The following is a 19,844-nucleotide window of genomic DNA, read 5'->3' on the forward strand; positions in this document are numbered from 1 at the left end:
ATGCTACCCACTCAGGACACTTGGAATACATTGGACGAGCAGTATGGAGGAATATTGACACGTTTTTTGTGGACTTTTATGGACCTTTCTGCCTCGGGCGCCATAGACCTCCATTATTTGAATGTCAGCAGACAGCAAAAAGCCTCCCAGATCTCCAGATGCATTTGAGATATCAAAAAAGTACTCCAGACTGTTGTTCAGCATGGGGGTGAGTAGAAAATGAAGGCTAATCATGTTTTGGGTGTACTATTCCTTTAAACCTAACCTAAACTCAATTCCCACCTTAGTCCTTAACCTGACCCCCACCCAAAGAAGAGAACATTTCCCTATGGGGACCAGTTATTGGTCCCCATGAGTGACTATGAGTCTGGAAAACCATCATGGAAATGGTTGTTTGCCAGGTTCACACTGAAAGTCCATGGCTGCCACTTAGTGGTCATATTTCTAACAGCTTGCTTTATATCCGCTGTATTGAACATTCTCTGCCTGTTTTGGAATCTTTCTGACAGCATTAATAACTGTTTCTATCCATCATTAATATTAATTTAAGCAGCAACAGGTCCTGTTTGGACATCTGTATTCTGTGAGAGAAATCTAAAGGATCTAGCGGCCCTGCTGCTGAACTTGAAGATCATTTAGTTTGGTTTGTGCCTCAGCCTGTTTGATGATGCATCTCCATCAGTTAAAGCAGCAGGTCCTCTGGCTTCAACTTGTTTGTTCACATCACAGACAACCGAAGCAGCTGGATGGGATCAGGATCTTTTTTTTTCTGCAGCTTCCCGATGTGTCAGTCCTTGAATGACCTTCTGTGAAGAGCTTTCTGACTCAGAGCTAAAAGCAGATTTGATCTCAGAGGGAAGTCGGGTTTTTATTTACTTTACAGCAGAATACTTTAACACCATTTTCCAAGTCTCTGTCCTTTATTTTACCAGGTTTATTTCGAATAAAATCATATTTTAGAATTGTCCCTGACTGAAATGGTCTGATTTATTAAACGCTGCTGCACCCTGTTGGTCAGAAGGATCATTAATCATTCTTTAAAGTTAATCAGTGCAGTTACATTACATCAAGGATAATGTCTGTGGATTGCTTCTGAGTGCTCTTTAATCGTGCAGCAGTCAGGCGTTTGGGGGCATCACCTAGTTATTTATGGTTTGGGGAGTTACAGAAAACCTTACAAGTGGGCCTTCTGAACAGTAATTTATCTTTATAAGTGGAGATCCCTCTTTACCATCTCTGCTGCTGGAAAACACTTTTTTCTTTTTTTTTTACCCCAGAGATAACACCCTCAGAAGAGTTTAACTAATTGGCTACAAATCTAAGAATCTTTCTGAGATCCTAAGGGAGCCATTTTTTTGTGGAGAGGAGATTTATTAAAGAAGACAGACAAGAGCTCCTCTCATCAGGTTGTGAGCTGCTCTGAATATATTGAGGAAGAGCTCATTTATCTTATCGTCAGACTCCCGCCCACCTCTCTCTGCCGCTCAGTAAGTCTGTTAAGGTGGAGGTTTATAGAAAGCATTCAAGGCCTGGAAAAAAATATTTATATCCTCTGAACATTTTCTTAGTCAGTTCTTTACAAAAACGAACTTCTAAGTATTTCACTGGGATTTTATTTGATAAATTTACACTAGAATATAATTGTGAAAGGAAATTACACATGGTTGTAGTTCCTTATCTTTTATTTCTTACATGTAATGTCATTTTCGAGCCATATTTATAATGATAAACCATATAAAGTTAAGCAGAATAAAAAAAATGAATTTTCTTTAATCAATTTGAATATTTATGCCAAATTAAAATCTTATATGTAGTAGATACTGTCAGCAGGTTACCCTGAACATTCCTACAGGTGGCAGCATCAACCTGTGGCTTTACTATGTAAGCTTCTCTAACTTGTTAGGAAGATTCATTTTCTTATTTACATTTATCATCTAAGGGTTCATTGCAGGAAAAACTGTCAGATGTTTAAAAAGATTTGAGACTGGACCAGAGGTTCACTGTTGGAACGACAATAACCTTCAGGAAACTGCATGAATTTTGAACCAAGTATTACCATCTTATACCCCATTTACACTACCCTTGATAAAACGTGCTGAGACCGGTCCGAGCTCAGTAACTGAGATAACTCATCGTGTGTAAATGGAAAGCAAACCAAACCGAACCGCGCTAGACAAAACCGAACCGAGCTGACTGCAGACCAGTTCCAGAGGTGGGCTTGGCTCGGTTTTTCCCTGGCTCGGTTCTCTGATAACAAGAGCGCATGAGCAGAACGCGTAATCTCCATCTGGCTGCACATCGCGATTCACACTCCGTTCCAGTAGATAGCGGTAATGCCCCTCCAGAAACAGAAGAAAAAGAACAACTTCTTCAACTATAAACAACAATCGAAATCTTCTCCACGCAACATTTTAAATAATAACACCGAAGTACAGCAATAATAATCAAGCATAACTTTCTGAATGTGACGGGCGCCGCCATTTTGATTTGCTTGATTCCCTCCTTCTTTGTCTTCTTCTTCTTGTGTTTTATGGCGGTTGGCAAACAACTTTTGGTGCATTACCGCCACCAACTGCTTGATTTCCTCCTTTAATACTAGCAGTAATACCGCAGATCGTCACTAGGAGGCGAGGAACCGAGATAGCGTGATGTGTAAACGGTCGTCAGAACCGAGCTCGGCCTGGTTCACTGATCCGAGCTTGGACCGGTCTCGGCATGGATCGGGTTTTCAGGGGTAGTGTAAATGGGGTATAAATATCAAATATATCCACTTACTTTTCAGGTCAATAAACAGGACTTTGTGTGTATCGATGCTCCGTACAGGCGGCTCTTTTCTCCCCCATGTAACTGGAGAGGGTCAGACATCAGATCCCCTTAAACAGGTATGACCCTTACCTGGTCAGACCTATTTCTGGTTCTCTGATGTAGGATTAAATCTAAAGGGTGTCTGTCTCCTTGTCCTCACCGGTATCTCCACGGCTCCAAAGTGCTCTGCTGGCAGACTCCAAATCACAGACAGAGACTGTTTAATTTGGCCAGTTTGCTTTCAGTTGCACTAAACCTGGAGGTTACAGCTCTGGCTCCTCTAGCTACTGAAAGTCCCACAGTGGGTGCGTTTGATTTCAGCGACTGTGTCCTCCGAGGACCTGGTCTACCTGGCCGAGTCCTCAGAACGGCAGATTCTTCGGCCGATTATGTCATAGCGAGGCGCCGAGGCCTGTTCGGATCGGAAGACTCCTTGTCTGAATCCCAAACCGGTCACTAACCACTAACACTTAACTGACAAGTGTCACTCCCAATGAAGTCTCACTTGCAGCTGTGGAAGGCGTTTGATTGAAGGTGGTGGTGGGGGGGGGGAGAAAGCAGTCATTGATACGGCAACACAGTGTCAGCTGTAGCTCTGTGGCGCAGAGTGACACAAAATATAACATTTGTCCCTTTCTTAGAACAAATGTATTATATGTCAAAGAGGAGCTTACATTTTGGAACTAACTACGTTTCGTTCTTTTACCCAACTTGTGATTTTTTTTGCCAGTGTGATGAAGATGCAGCAAACCGGTGGAACTTAGATGTAAATGCACGCTTTTCATCCAAACCATTCCAAAAGCTGCCAAATTTCAGCGAGGCTGCACTTTATGCAGACTCACTATTTAAGGGCTAAGCGCTACAGGGGTTTGGGGTGGCACTTAATGTCGAGACCCTCCACGGCAGGGATGTAAAAGTCAAATACACCGAGGGCCAGACTGTTTATTAAAATTAAATCATATTCAAATGAACATAGCCGATTGAACCAAGACCTAACACTGTTTTTTAACTAAATATTAATATCAATATTAGCCTGGATGGAGGGAGGGGTGGAGCTGATACTGCAGGTGATAGAGAAGGACACGCTGCTCACAGGATACTGGGAGGTCAACAGACGGCACAGTCAGGGCCTCTAACTAGTGCCCAATCTTGATCATAGTGCAGTTAGTGCACTCCGCCTCCTTAGACAACCAACTTCAGGGGAAATCTTCAGGGAAATCAAAAAACAAAACAATCCAAACATGCAAAGCACCATCAAACAGTTTAAATAAAAGAAAAATACAATCCTGTTTTCCCTTGGGAATGTAGTGTTGGTGCGTGCAACACTACTGCACCAACACTACATTCCCCACAATGCTACGGTAGCCCGCGAAGTCACAGCAGTGCGTACAAGCAAGGGTGGCCTATGGGCCAGTTCTGGTAATTAAATATCATCCAGAGGTTCATGGATAAACAATTCGCTGCCCAAATTTTTTATCCATGACCCCCTGGATGAAATTTCAATAAACAGTGGATAAACAATTTAAGGCCCATGGGCCGGATCCAGCCCACAGGCCCTCACATGCTCAGGCTTTGCATTTAGGGACCGGTTTTGTTTTGGGCCCTCGATATGCAGCCAACAAATGCATCTTCTTTTTGGCCGTTTTGAAGAACAGGTCCGGTGCATCAGCTTGGAAATCCCGTGATTCGCTGCGAGTCCAAAGCAAGCTGCTCCATGCACAGAGGAAAAAGGGAAATGGCGCCGAGCAGTGGTGAATATTGGAAGTGCAATTGGATACAAGTATGTGAATAGTTCAGTCTAAACATAATGAAAATAGTTTTTTAAATCGCTTATTGAGTCAGATATTTGGCGGGTAATGTTTGGTTTATTAAAATATTTTTATCTGCCCCTTTGTAAATCGGTTAGAGAGTTATTGTCACTGGATGATTTAAATAATAAATATAATGCTTAAGTCTCATCCCAGGAATATGGAAAAAATTCAAAATTATATCTAAAAAACATTGATTATTTTAATTCAAGGTTGCATCACATATATTAAAGTTCCTAAACTTAAAAATACATTTATTGAAGGACTCAATATTGTAGGCGAAAAATGCAAAAACATCTTTTTTTTTTGAAGTGTCAAAAAAATCTTAGATCATCTTTCTCCTTTAAAATAATCCTCCAAAAATGATATCAGCGCATTGACAACCAAATATCATAAATTTGCTATTCAACCTAAATATAAAGAGATTCATTTCAAAATATTAAATGACATTTATCCTTCCAACCAATTCATATGCTCCAAATTTAAATTCATTGTAGACAAATGTTGTCTGTGTGAGCAAGAAGAGAAATTAGTTAAACATATTTTTTCTTTTTGTAGTAAAATCCAACATTATCGTTCCAGTTACTCTCTAAATCCTTAAACATAAATTTCCTCTCCCCCTCTGCAATGAAATGTAATATTATTGCCCAAGATAAACAAATAGAATAAAAATTAATAATATTATAACGGTCAATTTTTTTCTTAATGAACCTCTCCCTACAATCATAGCATTTAAAAATGGAATAAATATACTTACTTTGTCCTTAAAGACAATGTCCACCACTAATGCTAAAAGACTCCATGCTTTTCTCTCTGAATGTCATTCTTAATTACATCACTACATCCTATATTCTTTATATTTTCAGTCTAGTGATTGTTATTTGTCATTTCAATTTCAATTTGGCATTTCCCTTTTTTTTTACTATTTTTTTTTACTATTTGCTTAAAAAGTCGTAGGGAAGCGGCTGTTCCAACTGTTGCATTTCCGAATTCTCCTTAATGGTGCCCGACTTTACTTTAAAAAGTAAATCCACCTGTATATAAGCCATCCGGATTGTACATATTTTTTATCTCTTATTTCTTATTTTTATTTTGTTTTTCATTGTGTGCGATACATGTACACTTGCACCTTGATCCTTATTTACCTTGATATACTGTATATATATTTTTTTATTGTTTATTCTTAATGCACCTTTTTCCTCCTTTCTCCTCCTTTGTTTTTTATTTTTTCCTTCTTGCTTTGATTCTGTTTCATCTTCCTGTATTTTAATCATGTAAAGCACTTTGCATAGTCTTTGTACTGAATTGTGCTATACAAATAAATTTGCCTTGCCTTGCCTTGTTTGCACCGTCTTTACTTACTATGCCAATATGTGACAAGTGAATTTCTCCGCTGTGAGATCAATAAAGCTCATCTAATCTAATCTAATCTAATTTACTACTTTAGTGAATAGAGTGAATGTGATTGGTCGATTATCAAGGGGGCGGGATTGTTGTGGTAGAAAGTTTGCAAGCAAGTTTGGTTGTGGCCGGTTTGTCGCTAACCTCTTGTTAACCAGGTAGCACGGTTGCTAGGAGACAGAGCATACGGGTAGTCAAAGCCAGGGAAGGCTGGTCCTGTTTGAATCCACAGCCAAAACTCTTCTGGTCTCCTTAGTTTCACTGACCTGTAAGGATCCAGTCCAGGTAGACGGCGTCCTTGGAGGATTTAGCCTCGGAACTGAACACAACCTGTTGTTCCAAACAAGCCGGCTGCTCTGTGCTCAAAGGAAAAAAGGAAACGACCTCGAACAGTGGTGAATATTGGAAGTTCAGCTTAATATGATACAAGTTTGTGAATTTTTCTATATGAAATTAATGAAAATAATAATTGTTGGTTTATTGAAAGGTTTCTATCTCTCTCTGTCTAAATGGGTTTGGCTGACATTGAAATGTAAATTCTAATATCTGTGCGGTGTGGGGAAAATGTAATTACCACCCAGAATAGTAGTGAGAAGTTCGGTATCCATTCATTGTGTACATTGTATGTCAACTTTATTGGTTGCTATGCAACAGAGCATAGCAACCGGGGTTGGTGAAAGCCGGAGAAGGGTGGACCTGTTTGAATCCACAGCCAAAACTGGTGAAGATTTTCAGTAATCCAGGTCAGTCGTTCCAAAAAAAAGAAAATTTAACAATCCACTGGACTTGGTTTCCAAGTTTGAAGATGTTTCGCTTCCCATCCAGGAAGCTTTTTCAATTCAAAATGTCAGGAATAGCTTTGAGTTTGAGGTTTTATACAGTAGCCCATAAACTCAACGCTATTCCTGACATTTTGAAATGAAAAAGCTTTCTGGATGGGAAACGAAACGTCTTCAAAGTTGGAAACCAAGTCCAGTGCACAAAACTCTTTAATATCACGGACCTCCAAGGACCCGATCCAGGTAGACTGGGTCCTTAGAGGACGCAGCCTCTAAAATTGTACACACCCACTATAACACACACACACGCACACATCTGATAGATCACAGTTGCTACGATTGGCTCAAAGTTCAACATAGGTGGTGATTTACCCAATCAGCTCCAAGAGAACTGAACGTCCCTCCCTTTTTTGAACTTTCCATCAGGGCATTTCCAGGTGGATGCTGTGTAGAATTTAAATTGAACTACATTATCGATCTTATGAAGTTATATATAATAGAGATATACAAAACTGAAATGAAAACATGTTTTTTCACCTTCCTTTTCACAAATTTGTACTACTTTGGTTCAGTCCGTTACAAAAAATCACTAGAAAAATCTAAAACACTAAGTTTAAATTAATATTTAGACACACACACACATAGGAACCACAGAAAGCATTTATCTGGTCATTAAAAAAAAAGAAGGAAAGAGAAGCTAAAGCAAACCTTTAGTTTGTAGCATCATTTTATTCTTTGAGATACAAATACCTCTTTTACACATCTAGTTCACTAACAAACATGCTGCGATGCACCAGGACAACTCTCAGCTCATCACAGTGATAACATTCAAAGAATATGTCTGGACCTTTAATCAGTCCTATAAAAGGAAGCCATCTTTTTCTCTTTTTTTCACCAAAGCAGCAACGCCTAAAGGGTACTCAGTCCTAAGATTTCACATAGCGCTAGTCATTGTCATGCAGAGCCCCTCTGTGCAAAAACACACCACTAAAAGCTATTTTGTAGCCAATTGCATTGAGAAAACCTCCCGATGATTACGGCAGACAGCACCTATGGTTGCAGCACGCTGTGCATGTGCAGAAAATAACAACACAGACTGGAGAGAGACTAACAGAATAACACCACACCATAAAAGGTTACAAAAAAAAGGTTAAATCTTTTGTTAAATGTTGGATCTTGGTCAGGCATCCTCAGACTGACACAGGCTTACATTTATTTCCTGTCAAATTCGTACAAAAGAATAACTTAGTTAAGTGCTTTCTGAATGAAACGGTCGATCATTTCAGCGCCGAACACTCAAATGACAGCCGCATGTCAGTCAGCCGCTGTGAGCTGAAGCTGCTGGTGAGTTTGAACGCTTACATCCTGCCTTCGTTCACGAGCAGCATAAGCGCTTCACATTAACGTCTAAAAATAAACACAACAAAAACCTGATGACTCAGACCTTTTAGATTTCTAAGAAATGAAATGCCCATTTCAACATTAAAGGACACATGTGATGGTTAGGATGCATGCAGTGGAATCTAGGTAAGCCTAAAAAAAAAAGAAAAAACATTTGGTGACTGTGAAGCTAACTGCTGATAATGATGTCAGAAGTCTAACTAACGGTGCACGGATCATCCTTGCAGGGCTTCATGTCTCCTTGCAGCAGCTGAATCATTACTGCCTTGGTCAGGTAGCTGGAGGTTCCTCTCTTTCCTAGCGGCGGTGTGTTGTAGAACACCTCCATGTCATCCTGAGAATGGCAAAGACACCGTTATAGTTTTTCAGAACATCTTTTAACAGTGGGGTTGTACATGCCCTAAATTAAATCAAAAGCTTTTTTAAACTGTATTTTGAGGCTCTTGTGGCCTTTATTTTGAAAAGTAAGCAGGGAGGAAATGGAAATGAGAGGGGGAAGACATGCCGCGAATCACAGGTGGGGCAAAACTAAAGCTAAAGCTTGATATACATCAAGTTAAGCAGCCCGCTGGTTCACATATGGAAGGAAGCAAATCGTTACCATATTTGAAATGAAAAAGCATTTCCAGAAATGCTTTTTCATTTTAAGAATGTGGCTGCATTGTTTGACTCATAAATGAAATTAGTAATCAATAATCCCGTTTGCATTTTGATTTTCTTCTTCAACACTGCTCATCCTTTTACTTAATTAAAAAGAAAAAGACATTAGAGATTCATTTTTCAAAATGTACCAAAGTTCAATTTGAAATGTAAAATGATCAATTGATTGATTACTAATTTCATTTATGAGTCAAACAATGCAGCCACATTCTTAAAATGAAAAAGCATTTCTGGAAATGCTTTTTCATTTTCAAATTTTACATTTCAAATTGAATTTTGGTATGTATTTGCTGGGGTGCATTTTGAAAAATAAATCTCAAATGTCTTTTTCATTTTAATTAAGTAAAAGGATGAGCGATGTTGAAGAAGAAAAAGAAAATGCAAACAGGTTTATTGATTACTAATTTCATTTATGAGTCAAACAATGCAGCCACATTCTTAAAATGAAAAAGCATTTCTGGAAATGCTTTTTCATTTGAAATATGGTAACGATTTGCCTCCATATTAATAGGCCTGCTGTACCTGTTTCTCCATTCCCTCAAAGCGGCTCCGATCTTTCTGAAAGTCATTAAACGCCTCCTTCACCAGACTATCCAGATCCACCTTTTCACCGAACTCCAGTTCCGGGTTTCTCTCCAGAACTACTGCCACCACCATCAGCAGCTGCAGGGAAAGCGGACAGGGTTGTAAAAAATTATAAAAACATGAAATAATCCGCATCAGTCTCCTGTCATGTAATGGATCCTCCTACCTCCACAATGATCTGTCTGTACTCAGGCAGAACAATGTTCTTCAGAGTGTCCTCCACCAGCAGGGAGAAGTTCATCTCATACATCGTCATGTCAGACAGTGTTGGTTGCTGCACAGCAATGAAGATGTTAGTTTGATCCTCCTGTGGCTGTTGTATCCAGCAGGTTCAAATGCATTTTAAAAACGGAGCCATTTTTTTCTGTCAAATTAGACATTTGACCTTTGGAGGTAGCATGTAGCTGTTCTGCTGGGATTCTCACACATACTGTAGTTTCCTAAATAATGAAGCCATAAGCTTGACGCTCTTTTCCCCTCTTTAATCCGCTTGATGGTAAAAAAACAACAAAAACAAACTGGTTCAACCATTTACTTCTAAAATAAAAAAAAAAGAAGAGGCATCATAGTCCCATATAAAATGAAATAATAAAAGAAGATTAGGAGAAAAATAAATGAGGTCAAGAAACTGTGTGGCTTCACTTCAATTAATAAAGTTAGAAAATTTCTATTTTAAAAAAAATCCTGTCTTAAAATTTGTGTTTTTTTTCCCGTTATCTTCTGCAGGCCAGTTAGTTCTACGTCAGCCTGAACACCTAAATTCGGCCAATCATATATCAACGGTCATCTGTCAATCACATTTTTTCGGTCATAGCATCTTGATTCATATGTCGCAGCTAATATACGCAACGGTTGAAACCAGAATCCTTTCCTTTCCCATTGAGTTGCGTCCCAGTGTTCACAGGGATGGACGTCTGTGTCTTCAGCAGGCGTAGAGCTAACAGAACTGGCAGCGTAGCGAGGCAAGGGCTCAAACATGTACGGCTGGAAGCCTTCTACACCAAACCAAGCTTCTGCCGCCCTGGCGTCCTCTTCCACAACATCTTCGTCCCCGCTTTCCTCCTCTAAATAAAAAATGGATGACGGAGGAGACTCATCCACGACCTCCGACACTAAACTCTCCTCCTCTTGCATGTTTCCGCTGTCCATAGCGTTCCTTGACAGTGTCGTTTCTAAGTCACCAATTTAGTGCTACTTGGTCTCAATGGAATTTCCCATTGGGAACCTGCTAGCACTAAGTTGCTAACTGGTTAGCAAGATGCTTCCGACAAACCGGCTACAACCAAACTTGCTTGTGAACCTCCCGCCACAACAATCCCGCCCCCTTGATAATCGACCAATCAGTTGGCACAGCCGCTTCTCTATGACTTTAAACAATAATAGAGCAGAAAAAAAGCCTTCTGATCTGATGAAGCTTTAGTTCAACTGCAACAGTCTTTCTGGAGTCAGACTTTGGCTGAAACCGCAGTAAAGCAAAGACTAATCCCACTTTAGAAGCGACTCAGGCGACTGTGGAGTAAATGTTTTGCCTCTGGCCACTGACACCAGCTAAAAACACCTAAATCACCTACCAAACTCTCACTGCTGATCGCATCAGTTTCTCTATAGCTACGCTGTAATGTCTACTCATTACATTCAGCAGGACTAAAGTCAAAAAGTAGGCGCTAATAAAAAGTGTGACTGCGGGGCAGAGGTCAGGCTCCAATTATTGGCACACATCCTGAATCTGAGCCACAGACACACTCATTGATTAACTCCTTCATACTTTTGTTGATGGTTACCTGTGGGAGGTGATTTCCAGCCACCATGATGCCATTAGGGGTCCTTTCCAGGATCTGCCACACGCGGTCATAGAAGCCCAGAGGGGTTCTGTTCAGACTGCCGTCGATCTGCCGCCTGTTTAGCCAGGACCTGTCGTTAAAAGATGGAGACACTGCTGAGATTATCTCCTTAAAACTAACAAAAATAATTACATTTTTTTTTTTTCAAAGTTAGTTAAATTAGATGAGATAAAAGGTTAATAATTCTCTGGGGGAAATTTGCTCCTGTTTCCATTAAACGATATGATAAAAAATGAAGGAAGATGAAATAATAAAGATAATAGAGGGATTAAGCTGATGTCTACAACTGCATAAATGGAAGTTAAAAACACGCGTGTTGTACGGTATTGCATCCTGCGTGCGTTTTTCACAGTACCTGCCAGTGTGCTGCGGCTGCAGGACGTCCAGCAGGAGCTGCTTGATGTCACCAGGAGACAGCTGGTAGATGTCCTGAGGAGGCATGTCTCCAGCTCGGATCTTCAGCTCATGTTTCATGGCCTGGACAATCCACCTTCATATCAACATAAAAACGCCATGTTAGCCACTACAGATGTAGCTCCATGAATGACCAGTTTATGAATACAAGCCAAAGCTCAGGAGATCAGAACTGATCCTGTTCTTTGTTTTCAAAAATGTTAAAACCAACAGCAGTAAACCTCATCCACACATTAAGTCCATTTTGGCATCAAACCAGCTCCTTTGAGACGTTTGAAAGATACTAATTTAAAACAGATTCCCTGGTGGATGTTGCTGGTTCAACTCCCTGATGGCTTAGATCCAAACTATCTGATACCAGTTTCTGCATCAACAGCGGTGATTTAATCCTACTTATCTCACCTAGGGGGCGCCACAAGGCTGCACACATGAACCTCTTTCTCTTCCATCTCTCTCTCTACATTTGAATGCAGGTAAATTCTATGTTTACTCCCAGTTTAATAGTTGGGTATCTGACGAAAAAGAAAGATCCTTTACAGTTTGCTCCAAAACAAAAATATACTTTATCTTAATACAAAACTGAGACAGGTTTATAGACTCTTATCTTGATTACTGAATTATTTTTGGAACTAGTCTTCTAATGCAAATTTTAAAGTGGTATAAAATAATAGAACAAAATTTTTACACACACAAAAAAAGGGAAAAACTTTTGGTTTATTTCTGAAATTCCTTGTTTTTAAATTATCTTGTTTTTATTCAGTCAATCAATATTTACTAAGTTCCACACAGAAGAACCAAACTGGGAGAAGCAGCGTTTAGTTCCTAAGCTCCTCTTATCTGGTAAAAGTGATGAAAGCCTGAGAACTTTTAAGCCCAAGTTAAAAACCAGAGCTGCCTTTGACTCTTGGAGTTAAACTGTTAAATACGGTATCATTAGTTTAAGGTTGTGATCCAAATATTTTAGTTGTTTTATGACCTGTTTTTATGATGTTCTATCTTCATTTGCTTTTATTCTGATTTTATTTGTCTTCTATTTTATCGTTTACTTCATGTAAAGCACTTTAAATGAACTTCTTTCCCAATGAACCATGGAGACCAAAACCATTTTGGACCAATGACATCTTGTGCAGGACTGGCTGAGGGTTTAAAGTAGGACTGAAACAATTAAATCGGTTTTATAATCTATTATTTAAATAATTGACTAATTTAGTAATTAATTGAAGATAACTGGAGTAAAGAGACAGTAAAACATGGCTTTAGCTGAGAGCAACCCACTTAGAGCAGTAATTATATCAAAATTCTACAAAAATAAACATTTTGCATTTAAGATAAAAAAAAATATCAATCATCTCTATTGTTTAGTTTCACATGGTTTAATTTCGTAAAACAAATCTTGAAGGAACCGTTGGCTATCCGATTATTAATTGATTGATTGAAAAAAATAATCAATTTGCAAAATAATGCTTAGATGCAGCCCTTGTTTAAAGGACACATACACTATATTGCCAAAAGTATTTGCTCACCTGCCTTGACTCACATATGAGCTTAAGTGACATCCCGTTCCTAATCCATAGGGTTCAATATGACGTCGGTCCACCCTTTGCAGCTAGAACAGCTTCAACTCTTCTGGGAAGGCTGTCCACAAGGTTTAGGAGTGTGTTTATGGGAATTTTTGACCATTCTTCCAGAAGCGCATTTGTGAGGTCGCACACTGATGTTGGACGAGAAGGCCTGGCTCTCAGTCTCCGCTCTAATTCATCCCAAAGGTGTTCTATCGGGTTGAGGTCAGGACTCTGTGCAGGCCAGTCAAGTTCATCCACACCAGACTCTGTCATCCATGTCTTTATGGACCTTGCTTTGTGCACTGGTGCACAGTCATGTTGGAAGAGGAAGGGGCCAGCTCCAAACTGTTCCCACAAAGTTGGGAGCATGGAATTGTCCAAAATGTCTTGGTATGCTGAAGCATTCAGAGTTCCTTTCACTGGAACTAAGGGGCCAAGCCCAGCTCCTGAAAAACAACCCCACACCATAATCCCCCCTCCACCAAACTTTACACTTGGCACAATGCAGTCAGACAAGTACCGTTCTCCTGGCAACCGCCAAACCCAGACCCGTCCATCAGATTGCCAGATGGAGAAGCGCGATTCGTCACTCCAGAGAACGCGTCTCCACTGCTCTAGAGTCCAGTGGCGGCGTGCTTTACACCACCGCATCCGACGCTTTGCATTGCACTTGGTGATGTATGGCTTGGATGCAGCTGCTCGACCATGGAAACCCATTCCATGAAGCTCTCTGCGCACTGTTCTTGAGCTAATCTGAAGGCCACATGAAGTTTGGAGGTCTGTAGTGATTGACTCTGCAGAAAGTTGGCGACCTCTTCGCACTATGCGCGTCAGCATCCGCTGACCCCGCTCCGTCAGTTTACGTGGCCTACCACTTCGTGGCTGAGTTGCTGTCGTTCCCAAACACTTCCATTTTCTTATAATACAGCTGACAGTTGACTGTGGAATATTTAGGAGCGAGGAAATTTCACGACTGGATATGTTGCACAGGTGGCATCCTATCACAGTTCCACGCTGGAATTCACTGAGCTCCTGAGAGCGACCCATTCTTTCACAAATGTTTGTAAAAACAGTCTGCATGCCAAGGTGCTTGAATTTATACACCTGTGGCCATGGAAGTGATTGGAACACCTGATTCCAATAATTTGGATGGGTGAGCAAATACTTTTGGCAATATAGTGTATCTATTGATAGAATTGAGCTAGAACCGTTTATTTATTCATATTTCTGTGAACTTACCTTATTTATTTTAAATTCCCATGTAAAGTATTTGTTTAAACTGCAGTTTATCATTTTAGTAATGCTGATTCTTTCACACAGCAAGTTTTAGTCTACTTTTACTCCTCCACTTCAAATAACCCTGCAGGTCACCTTTAAATAGTGGATGTTGGTACAGAGAAAAGCTGCCTTTATTAAACTGTTTGCAGAAGAAGAACCCAGCTACACACTGACCTTATAAAACAGGGGACCATTTCCAAGAATCAGGTTAGTTTTCTGGGGAAATTCTTTTATGTTTTATTTGCATTGGAAGAACCAGGTCTAAATCCAATTACCAGTCTGGAAATGGAGCCCAGACAGCAGGAAGGGAAGGGACAGACCCTGAGCTATATGTGGAGTTTTTCATTTTGACAGAAGTTTTACTGGATCAATTCTCCTCCATTCATAAAATCATCTCACAGTGTAAACCCAGTCATATATTTTCCTTTTTCTAAATAATAAAATAGATGTATTTTTTTATATTTGTGTTTGCAAAAACGAAATGTATCCCAGCCACTTGTAACATAACCACTATGTTATTTTTCACTTTATGTATAAAGTACATTAAAGTTTACTAACAACAAACTGTCTTGTAGAACAGTTAGTTCATTGGTAATTTTATTTCAAATCTCCACTGGTTAGAAAATTATGATGGGAATTAATATGCTGGGTTATTTTGAGGTGGAGAAATTACTTAATAAAAAGGGGCGTGTGCGTCGGCGCGCGCGGCTCGACAGGTGAGGGAGACGCGCGCTGACTGGTCTGTGCAGCGGGAGTTTTCGTCTGGTAGTCTGATAAATACAAGTCAAAAAATAAAGAAAGAAAGATAAAACACAGTCAGAGATTGTCCCAGCGCCGCAGATCAGCCAAGTAGGAAACTGATCGGAGTTTGCACCCAGAGGACGCCGCCCAGGGGAAAGAAAGACGTTCCGATGAGATGTGGACCTTATTTTTCTTTTTGGAGATTTTTGGTGGTACCACTCTTTTTCTAATCTTTTTTGGGGGGGGTTTGCAGTTTGGATTTTTCGTTTTGGAAAGGACTTTGGACTCAAACGCTTCCAGGATTTTACTTTGGGTTCGGAGCATGTGGAACTCCTGTTTGGACATTATTATTAAAAATAAAAGAGACGGACAGTTTTGGACTTTCAGTTATTAGGGATGTTTTTGTTTGTTTTTTGCAGATATAAATTGAGACTTTGAGTTTACTTATAAATTGGTTGTGAAGGTTTTTTGGGTTATTTATCATTTATACTGAAATATTATTGAATTAAACTTTGGATTCTTGGTAATAGTGTGATTTTTTTATTATTATTATTATTATTTTTTTTTTTTAAATAAATCTTTGTTTGCTAAAAATTGTAATACTTTCCCGGAGTTCCCTGTGAAAAAACCCCCTTGAGTATTTGTGAGTTCCGCTTTTAATCTCTACAGTTTATACGAAGCTTATATCCAAACCAAGCGTGCTACACTTAGAAAACATTCAAAACCAGCTTCCTGAAGTGTCAGACTCAAATCAGTCTTGATAAAACATCCTCTCTCTGTGCCCTAAGATAAACTACCTCTTTGATGCGTTATCAGGAGCCTAATGTAAACATAGCTACACAGGACTGTGACAGAGAGCGCAACACTTTTCCAGCAAACATGGCGCCTCAGTCCCACTCAGAAAACTGGAAAGTGGAAAATAAATAACATACTGTAAGAGAAATGAGAAAAACAACTAACTTATGGATAAAGTCTCAGAGGCTTTTGACAGCTTTTGATTAAAGTTTTTTTTTGGTGTAAATGTTCATATTGGTTCATTTCTTTACCCGAGTGAAGTTGGTCCCCCCCACCTTCTTCAAATCAGACAAAATTAGTGTCAAACGTTTGTGCTGGTTTGTGCAGCTTGGATTTGAAGATATTAATGAATATGTAAAGGTCAAAAGGTCAACCAGCCCCCCCACCTTCTTCAAATTAGACAAAATTGGTGCCAAACGTTTGTGCAGCAAAAATTTTCGTTTGTGCCGCGATCGTTTTAAAGATATAAAGAAATATTTCTAGAGGTCATTAAAGGTCAACCAGTCCCCCCACCTTCTTCAAATCAGACGAAATGGGTGTCAATTAACTCAGCTCCGTTTGTGCAGCAAACATTTTTGTTTGTGCTACTTTGGCTTTGAAGATATTAATGAAAATGTAAAGGTCAAAAGGTCAATCAGCCCCCCCACCTTCTTCAAATTAGACAAAATTGGTGTCAAACGTTTGTGCAGCAAAAACAGATGTTAACTGACCTTTGATGACCTCTACAAAATTTTATTAATATCATTGAAATGATAGCAGTACAAATGAAAATTGCCATACAAAAATATAAAATTTCAGAATCAATTTTAAATATAAAATATTTAAAATACATATATACAAAATTTAAAAATGCATATTTTAAGATATATAAATTTTTTGTACTGCTATTATTTTAATGATATTAATAATTGTTTGTAGAAGCCATCAAAGGTCAGTGAACATTTGTTCATTCTGAAACTCTGAACTTCATATAAATTATAAGTTGCTAACCTATGATTATATCATTTTAAACTGTAAAAAAATGGTAGCGGCACAAACGGAAATTTTTGCCTCACAAACCAGCACAAACGTTTGCCACCAATTTAGTCTGATTTAAAGAAGGTGGGGGGGCTGGTTGACCTTTTGACCTTTACATTTTCATTAATATCTCCAAAGCCAAAGCAGCACAAACGAACATTTTTGCTGCACAAACGGAGCTGAGTTAATTGACACCCGTTTCGTCTGATTTGAATAAGGTGGGGGGGCTAGTTGACCTTTGATGACCTCTAGAAACATCTCTTTATATCTTTAAAACGATAGCGGCACAAATGAAAATTTTTGCTGCACAAATGTTTGACACTAATTTTGTCTGATTTGAAGGAGGTGGGGGGGCCAACTTCACTCAGGTCATTTACCTCCATCATCTGGTCAGCACCAGTAAGGAGGGGAGAAAATCCCAACTGATGAGACACGAAAGAGCAGATGAGGGTTCAAATTCACCCTCTAACGCTGATATTACCCACCCGACTCTGATTTTCAGCATGCCGCTGAACAGCTCAGGGTTGTTGGAGATAATCCATCCGATGTGGATGACCAGTTCCTGCTGGAGGACAGCTTCCCTCTCCCCACCATGGGGGCAGCACTTGCTGTAAATGATGCCCTGGATAACTCCTGGAGACAGCGGGTTGGAGATCACCTCCTCCTCGTGCCCAAACAGGCCCAGGGTCACCTGGTGATCAGGTGAACACAAACAAAGACGCTCCTTATTGTGACTCCAAAAAGCCTCTCAGCATAAAAACAAAACATGGAAGATTGCACATGCATCGGCTACTGAACACAATACACAAAATGTCTAGCTCCCTTTCTTTGAAATTGGCCTCCTCTCTGCGAGTCACTTATAAGTGAGAGAAAACACGACACCTCTGTAGTTTTGCTCAGAAGCATCTCATGAAAATGACGCCCGGGTAATTTCACTGATGAGAACAAACACTTTTATCTTTTTGCCTCCAGTGGATGAAATCCGACTCTGAGAGGCGGATCATTCATCCTTAGATCTAAAACTGATCCCAGCAGAGCACGGAAGGCAGAAATATGTTTTGGATTCTATGAAGAATCTATTGTTGGATTTCAAAAGCAATGTGAAATACAATCAGTAGAAAAACTTCCTCAAATGGGACGGCGACTCGTTTTCTTTCTACTTAGCTTTTTATGTAAGGAGAGGCGCTCGCCCGTCTCCGATTCTAAATCAGCTTTTCCAATCATGTTGAGAGGAGCCTACCCTTTTTGCCTCATTGGCAATCTATATGCAGATTCACACCTTGAGCTACTTCAACATAATGAAATGCCTAAAAGTATTCAGAAGGGTAGACATGCAGCAAAATTACTGACACTCTTGAGAGGAGGCTAATCTCCGAATCCCACTTGACAGAAAACGTTGAATCGAGAGTCGTCTGGTATGAGGTGGTGAATCTATACAACTCATGAGTCACAGAGAATCAATCGGCACGTACAAGGTGCAAATTATGGCGCTGTTGGGGAGGGGTGGGGGGTTGTTACGCTTGTAGCCTTGCTGCAAACTGCAACTACAGCTTGGATCAAACACAGTGGATGTAAGCTGTGATGAGGGGCGTGAGCAAGCAGCTGGCCCAAATAATTCCCATAGGAAACAGCATGAGGAGCCTTCAAAGATCTACTATCTAGATTTTCCTACGCTTCCGATCAGTGAACATTAAAATCATTGACCTGCCACCAACAGTTTTCCCCCAACATACTGCTTAAACAGAAGGGGTTTGACTTTATTCAGGCCATTCTGTCTGTGTGTCCACTTACCTGCTTGCCTTGCACTAAAATACTAGTAATACTGGGGGCAAGGCTGTCCACTAGCTTAGTTAAGAGACTGGCAGCAAGACGGACAACAGACCTAATGGGTGAAAAGACACAAGAACATTCTTGAGATACGTATGACAACAGGTTACAGCTTGAGTTTGAATAAACACAGTGCTTCATAAAAGAGTTTTAACCTCACAACATTTTGTCACAGAGTAGGAAACATTTTACTGGGATTTTATGTGATAACATAACGCAATTTCTATGTTTTCATCCAACCGTGATACAGATGTTGAGCAAATTATTATAACTCTGACAACTAAGAGTATACAATTGAGAAAAAAGGGGTTTTTCATCCACCGGCTTGGAGCCAATCATCCGGACTTTAAAGCGTATTTTCATCAAAAGTTGACGTAACGGATGACCACAATAAAAGCAAAGTAAAGGTTGTAAACTAACATATGGAAGTAAATCTGTGTCGCTGGGATTTGAATTAAAAATGCCACTTAAATTTAAATGTTGTATGTTTGTACTTACTGTTTCGGTGTTAAATTTTTTTTTAGATTGCAAATCACTCCAGGCTCTGTTCTGTTCCTTGGTCTTACCTCATTTAATTTACTGTGGTAAATTAGGTATGGGGAAGCACATATAAAAGTTCACTAGAGCCACTGTTCATATTGCAAAAAAGAGCCATCAGAATAATTCATAAAGTTGGATATCGAGAACACACTATTTCTAATGTCTAAAATCATGAAGCTTTATGATATGATAGAATTCCAAACAGCACAATTTCTATTTAAAGCTAGAAATAAGCTATTACCAAGTCACTTGACAAATTTGTTTTATGAGAGAGAGGGGGTGGGGGGGGGGGGTATGATTTAAGGGAGATAACTAATTTTAAGATTCAAAGATACAGAACTGAAAGGAAAAGATTTTGTATAACAAATAGTGGAGTGAGGCTATGGAACA

The 19,844-nt window shown here is 39.6% G+C and overlaps 1 protein-coding gene across 3 annotated transcripts in view; it reads right to left on the bottom strand.

The window, feature by feature from the left end:
• Positions 1 to 7,502: 7,502 nt before the first annotated feature.
• phkb (phosphorylase kinase, beta) overlaps positions 7,503 to 19,844 on the bottom strand; it is a 209,300-nt gene continuing 196,958 nt past the window's right edge. Inside the window, exons 25-31 of one of the 3 annotated variants that reach the window (XM_038267334.1) lie at positions 18,879 to 18,969; positions 17,573 to 17,778; positions 11,636 to 11,770; positions 11,221 to 11,350; positions 9,606 to 9,713; positions 9,377 to 9,517; positions 7,503 to 8,528 (exon numbers count right to left, since the gene is read on the bottom strand). In XM_038267334.1, coding sequence (XP_038123262.1) covers positions 8,391 to 8,528; positions 9,377 to 9,517; positions 9,606 to 9,713; positions 11,221 to 11,350; positions 11,636 to 11,770; positions 17,573 to 17,778; positions 18,879 to 18,969 — 949 coding nt within the window. In that variant the 3' untranslated portion in view covers positions 7,503 to 8,390. The remainder of the gene's footprint in view (positions 8,529 to 9,376; positions 9,518 to 9,605; positions 9,714 to 11,220; positions 11,351 to 11,635; positions 11,771 to 17,572; positions 17,779 to 18,878; positions 18,970 to 19,844) is intronic. The other 2 variants (XM_038267336.1, XM_038267335.1) reach the window with 2 other exon arrangements.

The sequence above is a fragment of the Cyprinodon tularosa genome, unplaced genomic scaffold (assembly GCF_016077235.1).
Source record: "Cyprinodon tularosa strain WSP-4 unplaced genomic scaffold, ASM1607723v1 ctg67, whole genome shotgun sequence".
NCBI classification, from domain to species: Eukaryota; Metazoa; Chordata; class Actinopteri; order Cyprinodontiformes; family Cyprinodontidae; genus Cyprinodon; species Cyprinodon tularosa.